The 20462-nt window shown below is 40.5% G+C and overlaps 1 protein-coding gene across 2 annotated transcripts in view; it reads right to left on the bottom strand.

Annotated features, from left to right (window-relative positions):
- Positions 1-256: 256 nt before the first annotated feature.
- Positions 257-20462, bottom strand: part of SNTG1 (syntrophin gamma 1) — a 234786-nt gene continuing 214580 nt past the window's right edge. For both annotated transcript variants that reach the window (XM_081204738.1, XM_081204739.1), the window contains 2 exons: positions 15944-16054; positions 257-8403 (listed from right to left, as the gene is read on the bottom strand). In XM_081204738.1, the coding sequence (XP_081060864.1) occupies positions 8209-8403; positions 15944-16054 (306 nt within the window). In that variant the 3' untranslated portion in view covers positions 257-8208. The remainder of the gene's footprint in view (positions 8404-15943; positions 16055-20462) is intronic.

Below are 20462 nucleotides of genomic sequence, written 5' to 3'. Positions count from 1 at the left end.
ATGGCATCCACCCCTTGGAATGCCTGTTATGTATCACTTCTCAGCCTTTTGTCTAAGGTCAAGTGTGTGGTGTGTGTGTGTGTGTGTGTGTGTGTGTGTGTGTGTGTGTGTGCGTGTGAACTTAATTGTTTCATTTATTTCATTCATGAATTTTCTCCCATGAAACATATTAGCAATAAAAATCCCAGCAATAAAAACATCTGTAAATGCAGTTTCTAGTCTGATGCAGATAGCCACACATCATATGCTCAAAACAAGTTGTTAAAAAAGTATTTTATTTTTTCTTTTCATGATTACAAATCAATGAAACAAAACCAAACAGAAGGAAATGTTTTATTAGTAGTTCATTTATGAGTTTAAACAACTAGATGTCTTTGAGTCACAAAACACTACAAAGAGCCACAAACATAATTGAAAATGAAATAAATATTTAGATTGTTTGATCTGGTATTTTAAACCTCAGTATTTATAAAATATATAATACTTTATATTACATTTGCTCTGTCATTTCCCCCAACCACAAATTAAAACTCATGAAATATTATCAATGTACAAAGCAATGAGAATAAGCCAAAATCAGATAATTTTAAGGCCTGGGGAAAAATAGCTGATATGATTTTATTACTCTATGTCAAGATTGTGCATCTGCTGCAAAAATAGTCATTTCCCCAACCAATATATACATATTTTACTTAGAATTATATCTTAAAGCAAGTGTAGAATATACCATAAAATATAGAAATAAAGTTGATCTGCATTTTGTTCTGAGGGATTGTTACTCACTTGAAGTTAGGTTTGGAACATTTGGAGTGGCTCAAAGTTTCAAATCCTATTTCTAAAAAGGTCATAGATTATTACTGTAAACCAGGCATCGATTGTTCAAACTGTTTTGAGCCACACTTTGGCTGAAATCCTGTGCTCAGTTACATTCATGCAAGTCCAATTTAATTCAAGAGGAGTTATGCACAGGGAAACCTGTTCAGTATTTTAGTCTGGGGCTCTCAAGATCACCACATGTTCTATGATGGCCTCCATGCCAAAACGAAGAAAGCAGATAGATACATGTAGACTGTTATGTGGGAATACAAATTTAATGCTTGAAATGAATTTGGCAACTCCAGTGGATATTGGAGCTCATGCATCAGTTAGTATTACACAGCTGGGGTGCCTGTTTGCAGAATCAAAATGATAAAAAAAAACAAAAACAAAAAAACATTTCCCGCAATTTCAATAAAGGGTTTTGGCCATAATGAAATCTCTGGTCACTTCCACAAGGATTTCATTTCCTAAGACTGGCCAGTTTCTTTCTCCATGAAGACTAAATACTTTTTGTTATCTAGAACATGATTCATGTAAGCCTTTAAAAGCATGCACAATATTATTCCTATTGATGGAAGTCATTACAACACATGCATGGAGTTACACATGTATTCAAATGCTTTGCCAGCATAGGAGTGAGGCCCCCCTCCCCCAGACATTTTTAAAACCACCTTCATCTGCCCTGTGCTCCATTAATGTCTTTTATGGATGCATACCAAAAAAAGAATAAGTTCTAAAGTGGAACATATGCATGCAGATAATTCATTCAAGTCTACCTATTTGGATTTCCTTCACAATTTTAAGTTAGGAACTTCAAAATCTTTAGGCACCGATTCCTTTCACTCCTCTAAGTAAAACAATACAGCTTGAGATGTAATCATGAAGATTGCTGGTTATGAGTGATTCTGAAAAGTTCAAGAGAGGCTACAATTCCCATCATTACCTATACTAAAGCACACTGAGTTATCTGATCAATACTTGATGGAACAAGGTTTATTAGAACAATGCCTTGACTCTTCAGAGGATAATATTCAATTTGTGTTTTGTGAGTCGTTCTTGAAGCAGAATAATGTGTGGCATTTGCATTTTACAAATTTTACATATCAATTTAGATTGATATGGCAAAACAACCCCCAAGTTTCAAGTTAAGCTATTCTCAGAGATAGCTCTATCTAATTAGACTTGGATCCAAAGGCTATATATGCACCATGGCTTTCCAGTCCATTTCCCACTGGACTCTTTCCAGCTCCTTCCCCTTTCTGCTTCCCCACGAAAGCTGTCTTGAGAACTGGGGAACCCTCTAGAGCAATATATGATGCTTCAGGGGGAAGGGGTGGGGGAGGAAAAACAGGCAGTCAACCTCCCCTGCCCCCATGCAGGAGTCTGCTTTGAGCTCATGCATACTGCTTATTGGATCCTAGCCTAGTTTTTACACAGAGTTTCTGCTGGCAATTACAACCCCAAAATACAGCTGTGCAACTTATAAAGAACCGTGCCCCATTATATGGAAAAGGATGTTAATCTTTCCAGTGCAATATTATCTGCAGGATATTCATAGTCCATATTTTAATTACACACAACTCACAGAGCTTTCATGCAAGTTATTGCATATTCCTGTGGTCCCAATGTCCTTGGGGCAATAGCTGTCAGATTTTAAGGTTCACAACCCAGCTTTAGCTACATCCAGCAACAGGGGACTCACTTCAATATTTCTAAACCATATATGTCTAGCTTCCTGCAATCAGATATAAGGAGAGAAAGCAGGGGACTAATGTACATTTATGTTCGCGCCAGGGAAGCTGTGATTCTCCAGATGTTGTTCAACTCCAGATTCTATCAGCCCCAGACACCGTGGCCAATGATAATGAAAGATGGCAGTTGGAGTCTGACGACATCTGCAGGGCCACAGGGTTCCCTGTCCTGATTTAAGTGTTGAACATCAAGATGAAATTTTTGTAGATGTAGTTTCCTCAAGTAGTGATGAAAATAGATGTTCTTGATGAAGTTCCCCATTCTATAAAAGGGGTCAGTTGTTGTAACCAATACACTATTTTTTCTCCTAAACACACACACACACACGGTGGTGGTGTCACTGATGTGACCCACATTTGGTCAGGATATGACTCATCAGTTGTAGACCAAAGTTCTCAGGAATGCACATACTCAGGGCGTTCTTTATCATATTCCCTGGCAACAGGTGGTGTTAACTTAAAAATCACCCAACAGATTTTAACCCTTTTCTAAGTTGTTGAGGGTTTTTTTTAATAATCACAGGGCATGAGCCAATACACTGGGAGCTACTGCCTGGAAAAGCTAAAAAGACACAACAAGCAATGGCACAGCTCTGGCCCATATGGACCTCAGGATTGAAGTTAGATTCACATATCATATTATATATAATGTTGAACTGCTATATTTAGAGGTGCCACCAGAATTTAGTTCAGTTGACAATCTCTTACTGGAATTAGCTTAAAAAAATATGTATTAAGCATCACCAAACTGTAAACTGAATTACCACATGCATAGTATCTTCAGGATATTCTGGGCCACACGATTGCAAACAATATGTAAAAGCAGACTCTCTCATGATTCTGCCATGGCACTTTGCATTATATGAATGGATGCTTTCACAAAATGAGTGCAATCACCCCCCTTAACTCACTTACACCAGTCAGAGCTATAGCTTGAGAATAGAACACATTTTTCATACAAAAGGTCTAAGGAGCCATCCCCACCATCTCCAGCTAAATAGATCTCTGGTAGCAAGGCCTTGAAGCTACCTGACTCAACATAAGTCACATTCTTACTTCATATGAGTGACCATATGTATTTAAAAATAAGAATCTTGAGTTCTACTTTTCTGTGTTATAAGCTTTTCTTGAAGATGCATTTGTTATGGTACCAAAAATAGTTTTAATGAATACCTTGAGTTCAGCAGCTTCCTCATTTTTTTAGTAGTTTCTAAAGAAAACTACAGCATTTAAAATAATAATAAAGGGTGAACTTATCACATCCATACTTGCCTCCCAAAGACAGGTACAAATAAATAAGGCAGCCCTAATGATGCCAGATATCTAAGCTGCCACAAGGTAGCCATTATTGTTTGAAAAATACAACTACATGATTCATCTCCTAATTATATAGCAGACCCATTTGTAATCTGTGTTATCTTTTGGTCTGTTATAGTTTCAAGAATTTTGCTTTTGGCTTCAGAAAGTAGGCAGTTTAGTTGCCATTATGAGAAGCTATTAGTATGAGGATTACTGTAATAGTGTAGCAAGACTGATACTTTTAAGGCACAATCATGATCATTCCCATTAATGAGTGCTAATCCCCACATCAGCTTCAAAGTGAGCGAGTGACTTTACTATTCTTAAGTGCATGAGAAGTAAAAGCAACCATGTACTTTGCTTGTCATTGATTCTACTGAAGTCAGCAGGCAAAATTTTGCTATTGACTTCGGGCTCTAATGCCAACCGTTCAGATCTCTCCACTGTCACATTTTCACAACAGAGCCTTTAGATTACATGGAGTACTTGGAATACCTTGGTTCCTAGCTTAGTGAATTCAAATATGCCACCTTGTACAAGATTCATCTTGTATCACTATACTCTCACACACATTACTTTGAATTTGTAACTGGAAACAATATTGAATAGATTTATGAATTGAATTTGATGCACAAATTGGCAATGTGATATGTGTGTGTGGTCTTTTGAGATGCTTAGGTCACATCCTGGCTAAAACTCTGGATTTTAAAATATTACTGACTCTATTGCATGATTCTCAACATGCTGCATGCTAATGAAGGATCCACAGAACCATGATACTAGTTTTTGAATTCAATACATATTATCATATTCATTTAAACATCCTGCCTTTCCTTCAAAGCCCAAGGTGATGAGTTGAAACATTTGAGCCTGGGATTGGCTCCAAGAGCCTGTTTGGTGGGCAGGGGAATGATATATCTTATGTGAGCAGGGAAATCTGTGTGTGTGTGTTGCATGCTTGATTCACTGGTATGAGCTAGCACAGTGTTAATTGGATCCCACCATGATTTATTAAATATTACCCCCCAGACAAGCTTCCTATGAAGTTCTAATATAATGCTTGCAATTAGTGACTCATTCTTAAGGATAGTTTGGACCAAGTAACATCAAATGTAGTCACCGTTTCCTTCTTAACCTTAGTTATTTCCTTCAAAGCTAATTTCAGCAAGAACGACAAATTATTGAATGATTAGTTCATAAAAATATTGCACAGGGATAGTTAAGTAGCAGCAGATTACCATCCTGGTATAAAATGTATATGTGCTACATGTATATGCGAAATGAAAACTGTCAGTTACAAGCTTCAGTTTAAGATAGTACAGTGGAACCTTGGTTCCCAAACTTAAGCCTGTTCAATTCCTGAAACAGTTCAGGAATCAAGGTGCGGTTTCTGATTCCCGCAGCAGCTTCCTGCAGCCAATCAGAAGCTGCACTGGGTGTTTGCCTTCCAAATAACGTTTGAAAATCAGAACAGTTACTTGCAGTTTTCATTTGTTCAGGAACCGGAATGTTAGTTCCTTGGGTGTTCGGGAGCCAAGATTCCATTGTATAGCATTGGCCCATCTCATTTTATCCCCTGAACACATGGGCAATGGGACTTTTAAAATTCATGCCCCAAAGAAAACTCCAGCAAAGCAACTTACAGTAAGAGGGACAGAGATGAGGCAACTTTTCTGGAAAGTAAATATAAAAAGGACTCTCTGCATGTATAGATCTCAAATCTCCCTGAACAGTTCTGCACAAAAGGCAGAGATGGACAACCCTTATTTCTGTTGAGGGCCATTTTGTCTCAGGGGTAATATATTAGAGACTGCATGCTGGTAGTAGATGGGACTGCAGCCACCAATGGGGAAACTGGAGCCAAGAGTGGGTGGAGCCAACTCCCCTTCCCTCCCTTTTGGCCACTATTTTCTCTCTCTCTCCTTCTGTTACCTCATTTCCCACTGGATTGTTCCCCTTTCCCCAACTTGCATGAAATTAGATCAAGGACCACATGATGCCTATCCTTGGTGTGAGGGCAATGGGGAACAATCTGCATGGTTGAAAATACTTATTTGCATTGATTTGAATCTGGCTTATACACATAATTGTGATCTGGATTGTACTCGATGCAAAACTAAACTCATTTCAGAGAGCGAGAGAGAGAATGAGAGAATATTTCCTAATGGCTCTTTGGAACCTTATCAGTGTTATATACACTGTACATATATAGTAGATCAAATTTTACACTTTCTCTAGATTCATCATTAAAATACAATTCTTAAAAATACATGTAAAGCATATTACCCTTTTCAGACATTTTACGGATGAAATCAGTGCATGTGGGAGGGGTTATATCTCAGCGGAAGGCTCTGCCTTCCAATGTATGAGTGTTTCTTATACTATTTGAAAAGACCTCAGTGGATGCAAAGAGGGCTCTCTTATAATATTAGGGCATGCTGCTTTTCCAGAGTTGCCGAACAGATGAAGAATCCTCTGCATGTACAACTGTATGTATGGAGGTCTTTGCAAATGGTACAATGAATGCATGAACAATGGAGGCAGAGCCTGCTGGCCTCATACATAAAATATCTGAAAAGGGCTCATTGTCTTACCCTGTAGGCTAGTTTTACATGACACAACACTAAATGCCATTTTAAGAGTTTGCTAAAACTTTCCAAGTTTCACTTCAAAAATTGGGATGTTCCATTTAACCTACAAGAAAACTTGCTTTTTCGTAAGGTCATTTTTAACAGCTGTTAATTAAAATACAAAAGAGTAAATGAATTCTATTTCTTGGTTTCCTGTTGGTAATATGAAAATCAAATTTAAAAGTGAAGCCTTGTGCGACCTTTATTGTGCCTGTAACAAAATATAATACTTGGGATTTGAGAACAAAGCCTGGCAGATTAAAAGACACTTCACTATAAAGCTGAATAATCAAAGACATAATTAAACAGGTTTAACATTGGTTTTGTAATTCATTCATAATTAAAACAATTCCGAATGTTAACAGATTTTTACTAACAACGGAGAATCTGTATGTAGAAAGAAAGCAAAGGGAAAAGGGGAAAAGGTTTTGTTGGCTTAAGACCATGATCCTCAAACAACAATTTCTGGGTAGTTCTAATAAGGTCAATGGAATTACTCCAGAATTGAGGCCTAGGTCTCACAAAAACAGGTGAACCTGTGTTTAGTCTCTACCACTTTAGGCTCTGAGGTGAAGGCTCATCAAGATATGATGATTCTCCATGAAAAATATTCACACAGAAAGAAAATTAGCATGTCATGTTGAAGGCTATGCTACCACCATTCATGCTCACATTGAGTTCACTACATGCTGTGATTCCTCCCTCCCCATGTGCAGCAGCATGTGGTGGCTGTGTGCGCTGTGTTTCTGACTTGGTTTCCCTAAGTCATGCATCTCTACATGAGGGAGTGGCAAGGCAGTGAAGAGCAGGTGTGGTGTAAGAGCAGCAGCAAAGGAAATTCAACATACCCAGCACTGTGCCTGCACACCCTGAGCTCTCTGCTGCCTCCCCCCCCCCCCGCTGGCTGCTACTGCCTGTATCACAGAACACTGAATTTTGTGAGCCCCAAACTGCAATTTGAGAATTACAGAATTTCCACCTCATTTGCTGTTCATGAGAGCAAGAGCTAAGTGGCTTAAGTACTATAGGCTTCAATAGCAGATGGCTTCATTATGCTTATATTTCCTTTTTAAAAACATGTTGACCTAATATGGCTATACTATTATCATTATGATAATGGGATGGAACCAAAATTAAGAATGAAGATGATTCTATGTCAAAAGGGCACAAATATAAATTTGCAACAGTACTTAAGGTGCTTTCTTTTCTAAGGAGATACAGTAGCATCTTTTTGCATTCACTTCCTTGTTGCTACACACTGATCCCTCTTTGCTTGACATTTATAGTCTAGCAAGAGGAAATAAGTTCTGATCCAGAACTTGGTAGGTTGTCATATAAAAACATCTGGAAAGAAAATGTCTATTATTATGGAGATTTGAAAATTGTATTAAATACTTAAGTGCAGCACTGTGTCATTCGTTTATTTCTGTTTCTTTTGTTTCCAGTGTCATTCAAAACACAATCAGATTATACTATAAAAGCATCTTCATCCACCTCCGAGATTTCTGCTTGGATTATGTACTGATGCCTTGTAAAAGTGAGACTTAATTCATGATTCCATGTGACCATACTCTGCTGACAACTGCCACTTGTCTCTTGAGTCAGATCTCTTGCTTGCTGTTTGTTCTCCGAGAGACCTGTCTGATGAATGTTTCGTATACGTAGTCTCATGTACTCCTGGAAAGTGGCAAGTGCAGAAATAGGAGCCATCAAGTCGTATACTTCAATTTGCTAGTGCCAGAAGATGTAGCAACAGCAGCACCAGTAGTAGCAGCAGAAGTAACAGCAGTAGCAGCAGCTGTGGCCTGACTGCCAACATAGAGTGGGTCCAAACAGGCCACTTTGGCCGCAAAGAAGGAGTGGATACAATGCAGGACTGCAAACAGGTTGGAAAATTCCAACTCCTGAAAGTGAAAGCAAAGAAGTCAAAGGTAAGATTAGGCCACGTTTTCATCTTCCACAGCACACCCAGCACTCTGTTGTAGAGACAATCCAACAGAGGTTTAACCAAGTCAAGGATGGTCATCCATCACTGCGGAAACCTGCAGCGTTTGTTGGCCAATGAAGAAACACCTTCTTTGGATAACATGTACTCAAATATTTGAGTGGAATGCTACAGCAATTTTATATTGGACGTTTGTGACAATGAATGCTAGAAACTATGCCATGACTTAGCATGGAAAAGAAAAATTGTTGAAGAACTAGAAAGAAGAAAGTTAAATTCATGGTTTCTTTATTTCTACAATCAATGGGCTAACTCATCCCCCTGCCCCTCTGGTAGGTAGAGAAGGATAAAAGGAAGTGGAAACCACTCAATGGGCTTGAACTGGCCACAATATTATTGAAAGAACATGAAAAATGGGCATGTGGGGTGGGAATTAAGCTATTATGAGGAAAATTAGGCATAAGAAGGTTCCTGAGCTGAGCTACTTGTTGTATCCCTCTGCTCCTTGTATCCCTCTGCTCTTTGTACACTGCTCCTTGTATCCCACCTTTATCCTGGATCATAGCCCATTCTCAAGCTGCTCCATTCTTGTGACCATTCTGCTTTTTCCCATTGCAGTCAACATTAACTTTTTGCTCTACCAACACAGCTGACATTTTCCAGTTCTACACTGGTCCTTGTGCCATCTGGAGTGATCAACCTACCTTGGATCCTTTCCTCTTTACACAGGTAAGCATAAGGTCTTAATATTTCTTACCACATTCCCATGATAAAGCTTGCAGCCTCCTTCCACTAACTAAGCAAATCCCATTTTCCCTAAAGAGGTGGGACCTTCCTTTTGCAATGCTGAGTTTCCTCATAACCATGCCGAGCCACAGTCTTGCTCACAGCTGTTATCCTTCCTTCTGGTTCTGTCTGTCCCAGCGGGGATCAAAGCCCCTGACCAAACCCTCCTGGGCAGCATTTGCAGCCATGTTACTTCACCCCTCGGGAAGAATTGCCTAATGGTGCCCATTCCATTTGTTACCTTGATGGTCAAAAAGCTTGTAGAGGACTTTCTGAATAAGAAGGATTACTAGTACCTGGGGATGCTGCTTATCTCTTCCCATAGAGATGGAAAGCCACATTCAGTGGGTGGCATCTAAGTCATACACAGAGTTGGAACCACTGCAATGGAACTGACTAACCTAAGCTTATTGATTTAAATCAGTTTAAGTTTAATATGACTTAGCACCGGCCGTTAAGAGTTTGGGTGTAATCTTCAATACCTCCCTCTCTATGGAGGCGCAGATTACAGCTATAACAAAGGCGGCATTTTTTCATCTCCGCCAAGCTAAGCAGTTGGCCCCTTATCTCTCTCGTCCTGACCTAGCCACTGTGATCCATGCGACGGTCACCTCCAGACTGGATTATTGTAACTCGCTCTACGTGGGGCTGCCCTTGAGACTGACCCAGAAACTCCAGCGGGTGCAGAATGCCGCGGCGAGACTCCTTATGGGGTCTTCGCTGCGAGAGCACATTCATCCGGTATTATACCAGCTGCACTGGCTCCCGGTGGAGTACAGGATCAGGTTTAAGGTGCTGGTTTTAACCTTTAAAGCCCTATACGGCCTAGGACCCTCGTACCTACGGGACCGCCTCTCCTGGTATGCCCCACAGAGAAACCTACGGTCTGCAAATAATAACATCCTCAAGGTCCCAGGCCTCAGAGAGGTTAGGCTGGCCTCAACTAGAGCCAGGGCCTTCTCGGCTGCGGCTCCAAACTGGTGGAATGCTCTGTCACAAGAGACTAGGGCCCTGCGGGAACTGACATCTTCCCGCAGGGCCTGCAAGACAGAGTTGTTCCGCCAGGCTTTTGGTCAGGGCGCAGCCTGACTCCCTCCTCTGGCAACCTGCTCAGAATTTTGCTTAATTGGTTGCCATCAATTTGATTTAATTAATTTTTATAATGAAATATTTTTAGATTGTGTGATTATTTGACTGATTATTCGATTGTTGTTAGCCGCCCTGAGCCCGGCTTCGGCTGGGGAGGGCGGGATATAAATAAAATTTATTATTATTATTATTATTAGTTGGATACAAACCAGTGTTTTGAGATTTCTACCATCCTAGTGCAAAATGTTCTAACTGTTAAGCCATGTTTTATGACACGGTAGGCTACTATTTTCAGAATAAAAATATCCTGCTGCATGTATACTACATCCACTAACTACAATTTAGCATGTGCCAGGTTCATGATGATTTCCTGCAAATTACATTAACTTCATGTTACAAGTTAGGAAAATTAAAGTGGTTAGACGCTTTTTATGAAGTTCCCTGTTGAGTTATGTAAGAACGAGCGAGTTCATCCATTTTCCTGGATAGGCAAGCACTAGGATTGAAACAAAAGAGAAAGGGAGGTTTCTTCCCGCTCTGAGCAGAGCCAATAGAAACTAGAATATTGCTGTACCTACATTTCCCAATCTGCCTTGAGGTCTAAAAAGGGGGAAAGGCATTATCTTTTCTTAAAGGGGCAGAATTATTTCTTCTACATAATACTAATACACAAATTTGCTATCACTAAATAACTGACCCCTGTGGGGGCTTACAATGCTAATACTTAGGCTTACAACATACTTTGGTTGTTAATCTAGTATAGCCTGGTAGCTTTTCACAAATTATGACACTGAATATTATTACTACAACTATGAGCAATGTATGATTTGGATTGCATCTGACTGAAGTCATATTGAATACTGGACCCATTAAAATCAATGGATAGTACTATTATCCCCACATAGCACTGGAGACACAGATACCAGCCTACGTAAAGGCCATCTAACCATGGCTGGGCAAGAATTGAGCCAGAAACTCACATGTGACACTGTCAGTCATTGCAGCACACTGGATTTCAGCATTAATAGCTACTAGAATCCTTCAGGAAATTGTGATCATGTCACAATTCTATTACTTTCCCCATATTTTCCAACATTGGCAAGAGATCACTGTGGGATGAGGTGAGGATATCATCAATATGCTGAAGACATAAAACAGATCAAGGTGAACCATTTTTCAAAACTTGCTTTTGACTATGACTGTTATTGATAATGGTATTGTATATTTTATGGGGTGGGGTTGTAAACCCCTTAGAGCAGGGGTAGTCAACCTTTTTATACCTACCACCCACTAATGCATCTTTCTTGATGGTAAAATTTCCTTACGGCCCACCAGTGCTCGATGGAAGGAGCATTCAGCTTGTGCCATAGAACCCCCTACCGCCCACCTAGAATCCTGAAATGCCCATTAGTGGGTGGTAGGGACCAGGTTGACAACCCCTGCTTAGAGGTTCTATTTATAGTTAATTGGTATACAATTTTTGTTAAATAAAATAACATTGGTTTTTTTGGGGGGGCAATCTTACTCTATGTTTGGAATTAACAGAGTGATGGATGAGTGACATAAATGGATTGGTCTAACCTTTACCTAGTATTTTATACCTAAAAGTAATGGAAAACTCACAAAGACTTAACAAAACATGATGATATTCCCTCTCCACAATGCTGGCATCATTTAAGTTGTTACATCTACTGTGAACCCAGGAACAAAACAGAACTATCCTATTAGCTAAATGTGGAAACAGCAAAGAGGATGTGAACTTAAAGGACGTGTTCTCTGGGATGCTTTCTGCATGAAATTTGAAGCATAGTGTCCCCAAAACAAATACAATTTTAAAAGGCTGATTTTGAGCTTTCAAAAACAGCATTATAGAAAGCTACCTTTTTTCAAAAAAAATCTTTACAATGAAAGGGCGAGGAATACAAACTAAGCAATGAAGCATGATGCTGCTGTATTTCTATAATGCACTTGGTAATTCGTAATTAAGGCTGCATTGTAAACAATGCCAAAATTTGGCTAGCTTTCTTGCTTTTCACCATAAATAGTACACTAATAAGTGTGACATTCTCAAGGAGCATTTCACATTTCTTCCTGATTTTTACTAATGTGTGCTTTGAATATACAGTGGTACCTCAGGTTACATACGCTTCAGGTTACAGACTCCACTAACCCAGAAATACTGCTCCAGGTTAAGAACTTTGCTTCAGGATGAGCACAGAAATCGTGCTCCAGTGGCATTAGCTAAAGTGGTGGTTCAGGTTAAGAACGGACCTCCGGAACAAATTAAGTACTTACCGTATTTTTCGCCCTATGGGACACACTGGCCCATAGGACGCACCTCATTTTTTGGGGGGGGAATGAATAAAAAAAAAATATTTCCCCCCCCCCCAAGCTGCGGGCTTCCCCCGACCCCAGCCCCCAGAACAGGCTGCTATCTGCAAGCCTCACAGACACGAGGGCGCCCTGCGCTCCGGGAAGCAGGCTGCTATCCGCAGCCTAGAGAGCCCTGCGGGAACTCCCACGGGCTCCCCAGGATTGCTGATAGCTTTCTGAAGCCTGGAGAGCGAGAGGGGTCGGTGCACACCGACCCCTCTCGCTCTCCAAGCTTCAACAAAAGCCTGCATTCGCCCCATAGGATGCACCCAGATTTCCCCTTCATTTTTGGAGGGGGGAAAGTGCGTCCTATAGGGCAAAAAATACGGTAACCTGAGGTACCACTGTATTGGATTGTAGCACTAAGTTAAAGTCACTTAATGGTACAATTGATCTGCTGGGGCAGTGGCAGGAGAAGCTGTGCCCATTCCACCTTTAGCTTATTTAAGAGGGTGGCCAGGTGCAGGCTGCCCTATTTGCTGACCATCACAGGACTTTTCACCCACCCCAGTATGTTAGTGGTCTGCCCAGGGGGGAAGCAGACATGTGGCATACGGTCTTTGCTATGCTTTACTTGGTCATCATGTTCGGGGGCAGGGAGGAATTATCTTCTGCAAGCAATTTGGCATGTTTCCACCTACCTCACAGTAACTGTTACAACTTTGGGGGATAAGGCATTGGGCTGGAGCATACACTGCTAAAGGGGTCTGGGAGGGGTGACTCTGTCCAGGAATCCACACGGGGGCTGTTGGGCCAATACACTCTCCAAATGGCAGCCTGTGGCACAGTACAGTGTCAAACCCACTAGGTTCCTGTCAGATAGTAGGTGTGTTGCATGATGCTGGATACATGCCCAATGCCTAAGCCAAACCTACCCTTTCCTGTAATAAAATTGTGGCCTAATTCAACCCAATACCAGTATCCTGCACTCATTCTTTCAGCCTTCCCTGTACCAGCTGAGGACATCATGTGCCTATGGCGGCAATCCTCTATTGTGCAGCAGTAAATCTCACATTTCCAAAAACCTGCATGAGAACCAAACACATGGAATTTAATCTGGAATAAACTCCTCTCTGAATTCTGTTATGAAATGTATCACAACAAAACAAGTTTATTATTGTCTGGCAATTCCCAATGAGCCAAGATTTTTTCCTTAGAACTGTACCTGAGCAAGACTTCCTCTATCACTGAAAATTATAAAACTAGATTTAGTGTTATTTTATGTTCAGCTTGTAACTAAAGTTTTATGTCCAAGCGGGCAAACATGACTGACTGGTCAAATGTGCAGGCGGCTGTAGCATGGGCTTCTCACTTGTCAGGATCTATATATATTTCCCCCCTGTCAGAACTTAGCTCACAATGGAGAAAGATTGCTAGACATACCCAGGTTAATGTTAAAGCTACTGGCCAATAAAATATTCTGTCAGTGACTGCACATCAACCCACATTTGAATTCTCTGTTCTTGATTAAACATATAGGTATAAGTGCAGGTGAATGGGAATTTGCTTTTTTATGAAGTAAAGTCTGACAGAAAATGTAAAATGCTCTGGCATGCTGCTCTATGCAATCTTGAGACACATACTCAAACACTTTTACAGAGAACAGGCTTTCACAGCAGTACTTATGCAGGAACAAGATACCACATGTAGTAATTTATCCTCTACTCACATGCTATGAGGAGGCACTAAAAAAGAACATATGGTCGCTGTCCCTTGCCCCATTTTCTTCCCTGTAGATAAGCTGTCCTGGCATCAGATGTTTCTCACTTTGAGGGTTTGCAAGTTATAACAGAAGCATAAAACAGGAAGCTGCTTCTTCATAACATGCAAACGTCTAGGACTCAGACCAGTGCCAAACAATTCAAAGGGTTGGTGCTGATCTTCAAAGGCCTTGTATACCTGAAGGAGTGCTGCCACCCCCATCGTTCAGCCCGGACACTGAGGTCCAGCGCCGAGGGCCTTCTGGTGGTTCCCTCATTGTGAGAGGTGAGGTTACAGGGAACCAGGCAGAGGGCCTTCTCAGCAGTGCCGCCCTCCCTGTGGAACGCCGTCCCATCAGATGCCAAGAAGAAAAATAACTATACAACTTTTAGAAGACCTCTGAAGGCAGACCTGTATCGAGAAGTTTTAAATGTTTGATGTTTTTATATGTGTTGCAAGCTGCCCAGAGTGGCTGGAGCAGCCCAGCCAGATGGGTGGTGTATAAATAATAAAATTATTATTATTAAAGTAAATAGTCTTCATTCCTTCTGTTGTATATAACTCTATAATGTATATCTACAACACATAGACAAATCCACTAGCATTCTTCCCCACACACCATAACTGTTGTTACAGCAACGCTTTCTGACAAAGATTAGGAATCAGAGGGAAGAAAGGTGTACAAATTCTGTCTCAGCACAGTCTGCTGTTACCAGGTGGCTGAGAAGCAGGAATGGCATCAGCTACCTGAAGTAAGTAAGTGGCATAATTTCACCTGGGTAGTTTAGTATTCATAGCATATGCTATGCTCTGCCAAACCACAAAGTTGAAATGCATACCTAATAAATATCTGTAGCACCCTTTATCACAACATATTGTTATGCGTTTGGGGGATGGGCAGACTCTCCATAATCTCTAGACCCAGTAAAGAGCTGGAATTTGAGCAAGCTCATGAATTCATGAGGTAAGAAAAGTTTGGTTAATTAAAAGCCAAATGCTGTTGCATTCAGTTTAAGATCACAAGCCAAGGCAGCTTCACATAGCTAGCCAGAGATAAGCCAAGCCGTTAACATGTTGATGGCCCATGATGGCATCCATCTCTCTCAAGAGACAATGGAACACACCCCATGGGGCTGCTATGTTAGGAGCACTCAAGTGACTTCCCCAGAGTACAAGTAGTGTGTATAGTTACAGCAACTGCCTTTTTGTATTTGTATTAAAACATAGATAATACCTTAAATAACTGGACTAGCTACTGAGGGGCAGACTTCTACACTGAAGGAACTGTCCTCTCAATGTCCAATTCCCTACTGAATGAAGACTACAATGCATCAACCTAGTTATCGGCTTGGCTTGGCTTTGCATGCAGCTCTGCCTGATTTTTAGTTTACTTTTTTCTAGTTCTCAGACAAATAGCAACAGAAATGAGTGTTCATCTTGTTATTTAAGCATCAGTACATGAGCCTCAAATTTTGTTGTCTTCTCTGCCCCTGATTACTTGATCTAATATCCTTTAGACAAGGGAAACATATTGGAGTTCTTGCTTTTACCTTTGCTTCAATCTGTTTAGTATCTGGATTTTGGAACAAGAATTTGATTTTGCTCTTGCCATCATCTGAAGACCCTTTAAGCTGGGAAAACTTGTACCGCCATAGTACAGCCTAAAGGGGGGGGGAGAGAAGAAGAAGAAGGGGGGAAAACATACACAGGAACATCAGCACACAAAATATAAGCAGAGAAAAAGTCCTTCTAGGGAACTTTATAACGTACCAATAATAATAAAATTAAACAAGAGCATTGTTCTCTGCTCCAAAGTCTCTTTGATAATAAAACTGCACCACATTTTGACAGTGTCTGGTTCAGAGCAGTCAGGCTGCATTTGTCAAATGTTTGTTGAAATCCTTTTAGCTTAGCCTGACCCTGGTTAACAGCAAAAGATAGAAGTAAAGTGAAGACCCCAATTTACACTATGTCAAAGACGTGTTAAATAAGCCAGACTTCATCTCCTGTCCTGAGCACCTATTTATTGCAGATTAACTCATATTCTTAGTGCAAAGTTAGTGTTCTGATAACTTCCATTTCAATAACATTGGCCAAATGGGCTGATAAATGTTGTGTAATGGATCAGGGTTTCCAAATGGCTTCCTACCTGAGGGGAAAAACATAGGACTATCATCTTGTGCTCTAGAACTTACTTCTACCCATCATGATCAAACTATATCTGTATGTCCATTTCTAGGTGAGACAAATACACCAATCAGATTGCCACACATGGGACTTTGGCTTCATTCAGCTCTTGTGAAAGCAAAGAAACCATCTGTAATTCCAAAACTGTAACCTGGAGCAATGGATCCAACTGCCTTTAGAGAAATTGTTCCCCAAAGAATGATGAAATATTACAAACTCTACCTATCAAGTAAATGCTTTGAAGCATCCTCTACAAATCCCAACACCAAAAATTACAGCCTATTATTATTATTACTGCTACTTATTTAAGGTCCCAGGGCTGGTTACAACAATCTGAAATACAATATTAAAAACCATTTAAAAACTTACAATTTACAAAGAATACAGACATAAAAAATAGGGTGGGCTTTAAAAATATACATATCACGTGTCAAAGGCCAGGGAAAAGAGGTAGCCCGTCAGCATTCACTGAATACGGGATGTGAATAAATGGTCTTCTTTAAGTTTCTGAGATGTAAACAGGTTAAGCACATTCAGTTCAAGGTCTCTACGGAGTCTGGTTGCATTTAGGCTTTCTTAGTGCTCTTTAAGTCAGGATGGCGCCTACCAACATGATCCTGCTCCACACTCCATTGTACATAGTTTGAATATTTGCATGGGGCTACTGTTAACTGGCCATCAGCCAAAATGTACTCTTATTTGCTTGAACTGTTTGGAATTACTAAGACCAAGATACTGTCCCAAACTCTGCCCATTTTGAGGGTTGTGATGGAGTCACACAACATAGTGGAGCTATGGGTCAACAGTCAACGGTGCTTGTTTTTCTGGCAAAGTGGCAGGTCTGTGGCAGTACTTATTCAGGTGCATGCCTCAATATCATGTACACTTGGTACAATAGTGTAGCATCCAAGCTTTTTACAGTAGTCTAGCATTCCATTCTGGGTGTCAGGATTCCCTCACACAGGTTCACTCAGTTCTTAAAACAAAAGTTTAATACTAAATGTTAGAACATATTATAATGTAATATACAATGAGTGCATTGGGATCTCTGGGCTGGGGAGCTCAAGTTCATAAATGCACATTTATAGCCAAAAATTATAAAGTTTCCAATAGCCAGTATAAGTTTGGCTTTCCAAAAGTAACAGGTATTGCTGCTCAGCATCAGATAAACACAAGTTTTAGGGTTTTAAGCCCTCAATGTAATTTTTTTGTATTTTCACTTGCTGGTTTTATAATGGTGGACAATTTTATAATTGTTTGTATTGTACACTCTTTTTTTGTTTGTATTGTACACTCTTGTACACAGTTCTTTTTTCAGTTTAATTGAAGCCTCCCTGAAAATACAGTTGTATTTAAGCTGCATGGTTTACATTTAGCAAACAAATTAGAAGATTCCTCCCCCCCCACACACATTAATGTGGAAAATACTAATAGAGATAATGCTGTGTAATCCTTATTTCCTCCAGGTCACGATTAACCCCAAAGTGAAGAAGCAGATACTGAGGGTGAGATATTTAACTTGGGTATAAAATTGCTATGCTGAGACAGGCCATCTGGTTCATCATTCTGTCTCTAGCTATGGACAAATGCCTAAGGGAAGCTTACAAGAAGGGCAAGATGGTGACAACCGTGTTAATTTGAAGAAATAAACATCCACTGATTGATCTTTGCAAACTAATCTAGCATTCTGGCCATAACTGCAATCAATTTCAGTGGGTTAAATTAAGCATTTTCATTTCTCCAGCCTTTCATTTGCTTTACCCCTGCCTCTAGACTACCGATAAACTTCATTTCAGCAATGACACATTGTGCAACTTCCCATTCTCAGATTTTAACAAAAGAACAAAAACGGTTCCAACTAAATGCCTGGGATATAGAGCAAAGTCTTGAAAAGATTGTAATGTTGGCACTAGGTGTGGCTCCTTAGAGAGGGATTCCAAAGTCAAAGAGCCACAGCAGCTTCTTTGCAGCTGTGTATTATATCTCCGTTCAAGAAATTTCTTGGATATGGATCTCTACAGAAGATTTTTAGACACAATAAGATTGCTATAAGAAGACTAAGCTTATTAATCAGGGCTGGGTGGGAAATCTCTGTCCTGTGGGCCTAATTAGGCTCAGAGTGAATCCCAATTTAGACTGCAATGCTGCTTTCTCTAAACCTGACCACTTGCCCCACACCTGATAGTCTCATTTGTTGATGCACTTTCATTACCCTTCGAAGGGACTTGCTGCAAGATCCTAATTGTCCGTTTGCAGATGCTGTTTGGGCACAGGACACCTGTACAACATTGTAGCAAGGATCATGGACTTAGAAGGACTACAGTGATGGGGGGTGGGGAGCTAAAGCAAGGGGAGAGGGTTTGCCTGGTGCCTGCCTTCACATCTTCACATCCAGCAGAGACCTTTTTGTTTTCCTAGACCAGCTTTAGCTTCTCAGTTGGCCTTCATTTCTATCAAATGATTTCTTGCTGCTTTTATCTAGCTATCATCATGATTTCTGCTATTGCCTGCTGGTTTTTTAAAACAAGTTTCCCCCCCTGTATACTGTTTACATAAGCTGCCCTGGAAGCTTTGCTGAAAGGAGGGTTACAAATGCACATGTTCAGAAGGTCAAAAGTGAGCAGGGGAAAAACCAAAGCACAAAACCGCTACAAACCATGCAATGCCGGCCACCCAGGCACCAGCAAACAAAATGTACAGTAGTTGCAAGAAAAATTTAATAAGCACCCTCCCTCTCTAACTTTTCTGTGGTCTTTTGATCATCACAAAACTTCTCATTTTCCAGTCCAAATTCCAGGATAATGCAGTATTTCAAGAACTGCTTCTCAGCAAAATGAAAATAATGGGAACTATCAATGTGCACTTGCTAGGAAACATTATTAATTTGACATTTCATACTACAACTGGCTGAACATATTTTACCCTATGTCAGGAAACCTGACCTTCCTACCTAATTTGTTGATTCTCACAGGCCTGGTGTGAAATGGTTTAGCATTAACTGCTTGAGCTCTGGACTTGTGTGCTCTCATTTCCTTTTCTCGTATGGCTGCAAGGAGGAAATTGGAAACTTTGGTTTCCATTCTGATTTACCCACAGTGTACTGTTGCATCCAAACTTTAAAGAGGTTCATCTGAACTGTAATGTAGAGTTGGGGTGGCCAACCTGTAGCTCTGCAGTTGTTGCTGCACTACAACTCCCACCAGATCCAGACACCACGGACAAGGCTGATGGGAGTTGTAGTTCAACAGCATCTGGGGGGCTGCAGGCTTAGGAAAACAAACCAACTTCCCAAACCATGGTTTTGTTGGGATTTGGTTAGTTAAACTCTGGTTAGTTAAAAATGGAAGTGGAAACTACTGCTCTCCTTGTGCCTGCACTAGAGGAAAACAGAGGGCAGGGTGGCTAATGAAGCCCAGGCTCATTCCTGCAACACTCAATTATAGTTTTGCATTACATCCAAAAGAAGCCGACATAGCTCTTGTTAGAAACATCTGTTCCTCTTGATTTTATTAGAGGATAAATCTAATTGGGAAAGAAAACCCTCTAAAAGCATCACATTCTTATTGCTCTTGACATTGTATCATGCAAACACACTGTTCCAAGATGGGCTTAATACATCCTTCCTTGAATTCACTTTTGTTACAAAGCTTTGCTACTTAGCAGAGCTTGGAATTGGCACTTTGGGAAATAGGCAGTGTATCAGCCATCCCATCATGCCAGCTTGTTCCGACCAAAATGAAAGCTACCCTCAAGTGTGCCAGGTGCTGGGTTTGGAGTGGTGAAGAATCCTGATTACTTCTTAGGCACTTTCTTTTTTCCTTGTTTGGCACAAGTGATTTAATTTTAATTGGAAGCTGCAGGGTTAGCTTCATTGCCAGCTAA

This window comes from Podarcis bocagei, assembly GCF_964188305.1.
Source record: "Podarcis bocagei genome assembly, chromosome: 8".
In the NCBI taxonomy this organism is placed as follows: domain Eukaryota; kingdom Metazoa; phylum Chordata; class Lepidosauria; order Squamata; family Lacertidae; genus Podarcis; species Podarcis bocagei.
Note: the sequence above shows the minus strand (reverse complement) of the source record. Positions and strands in the feature narration are given on the sequence as shown.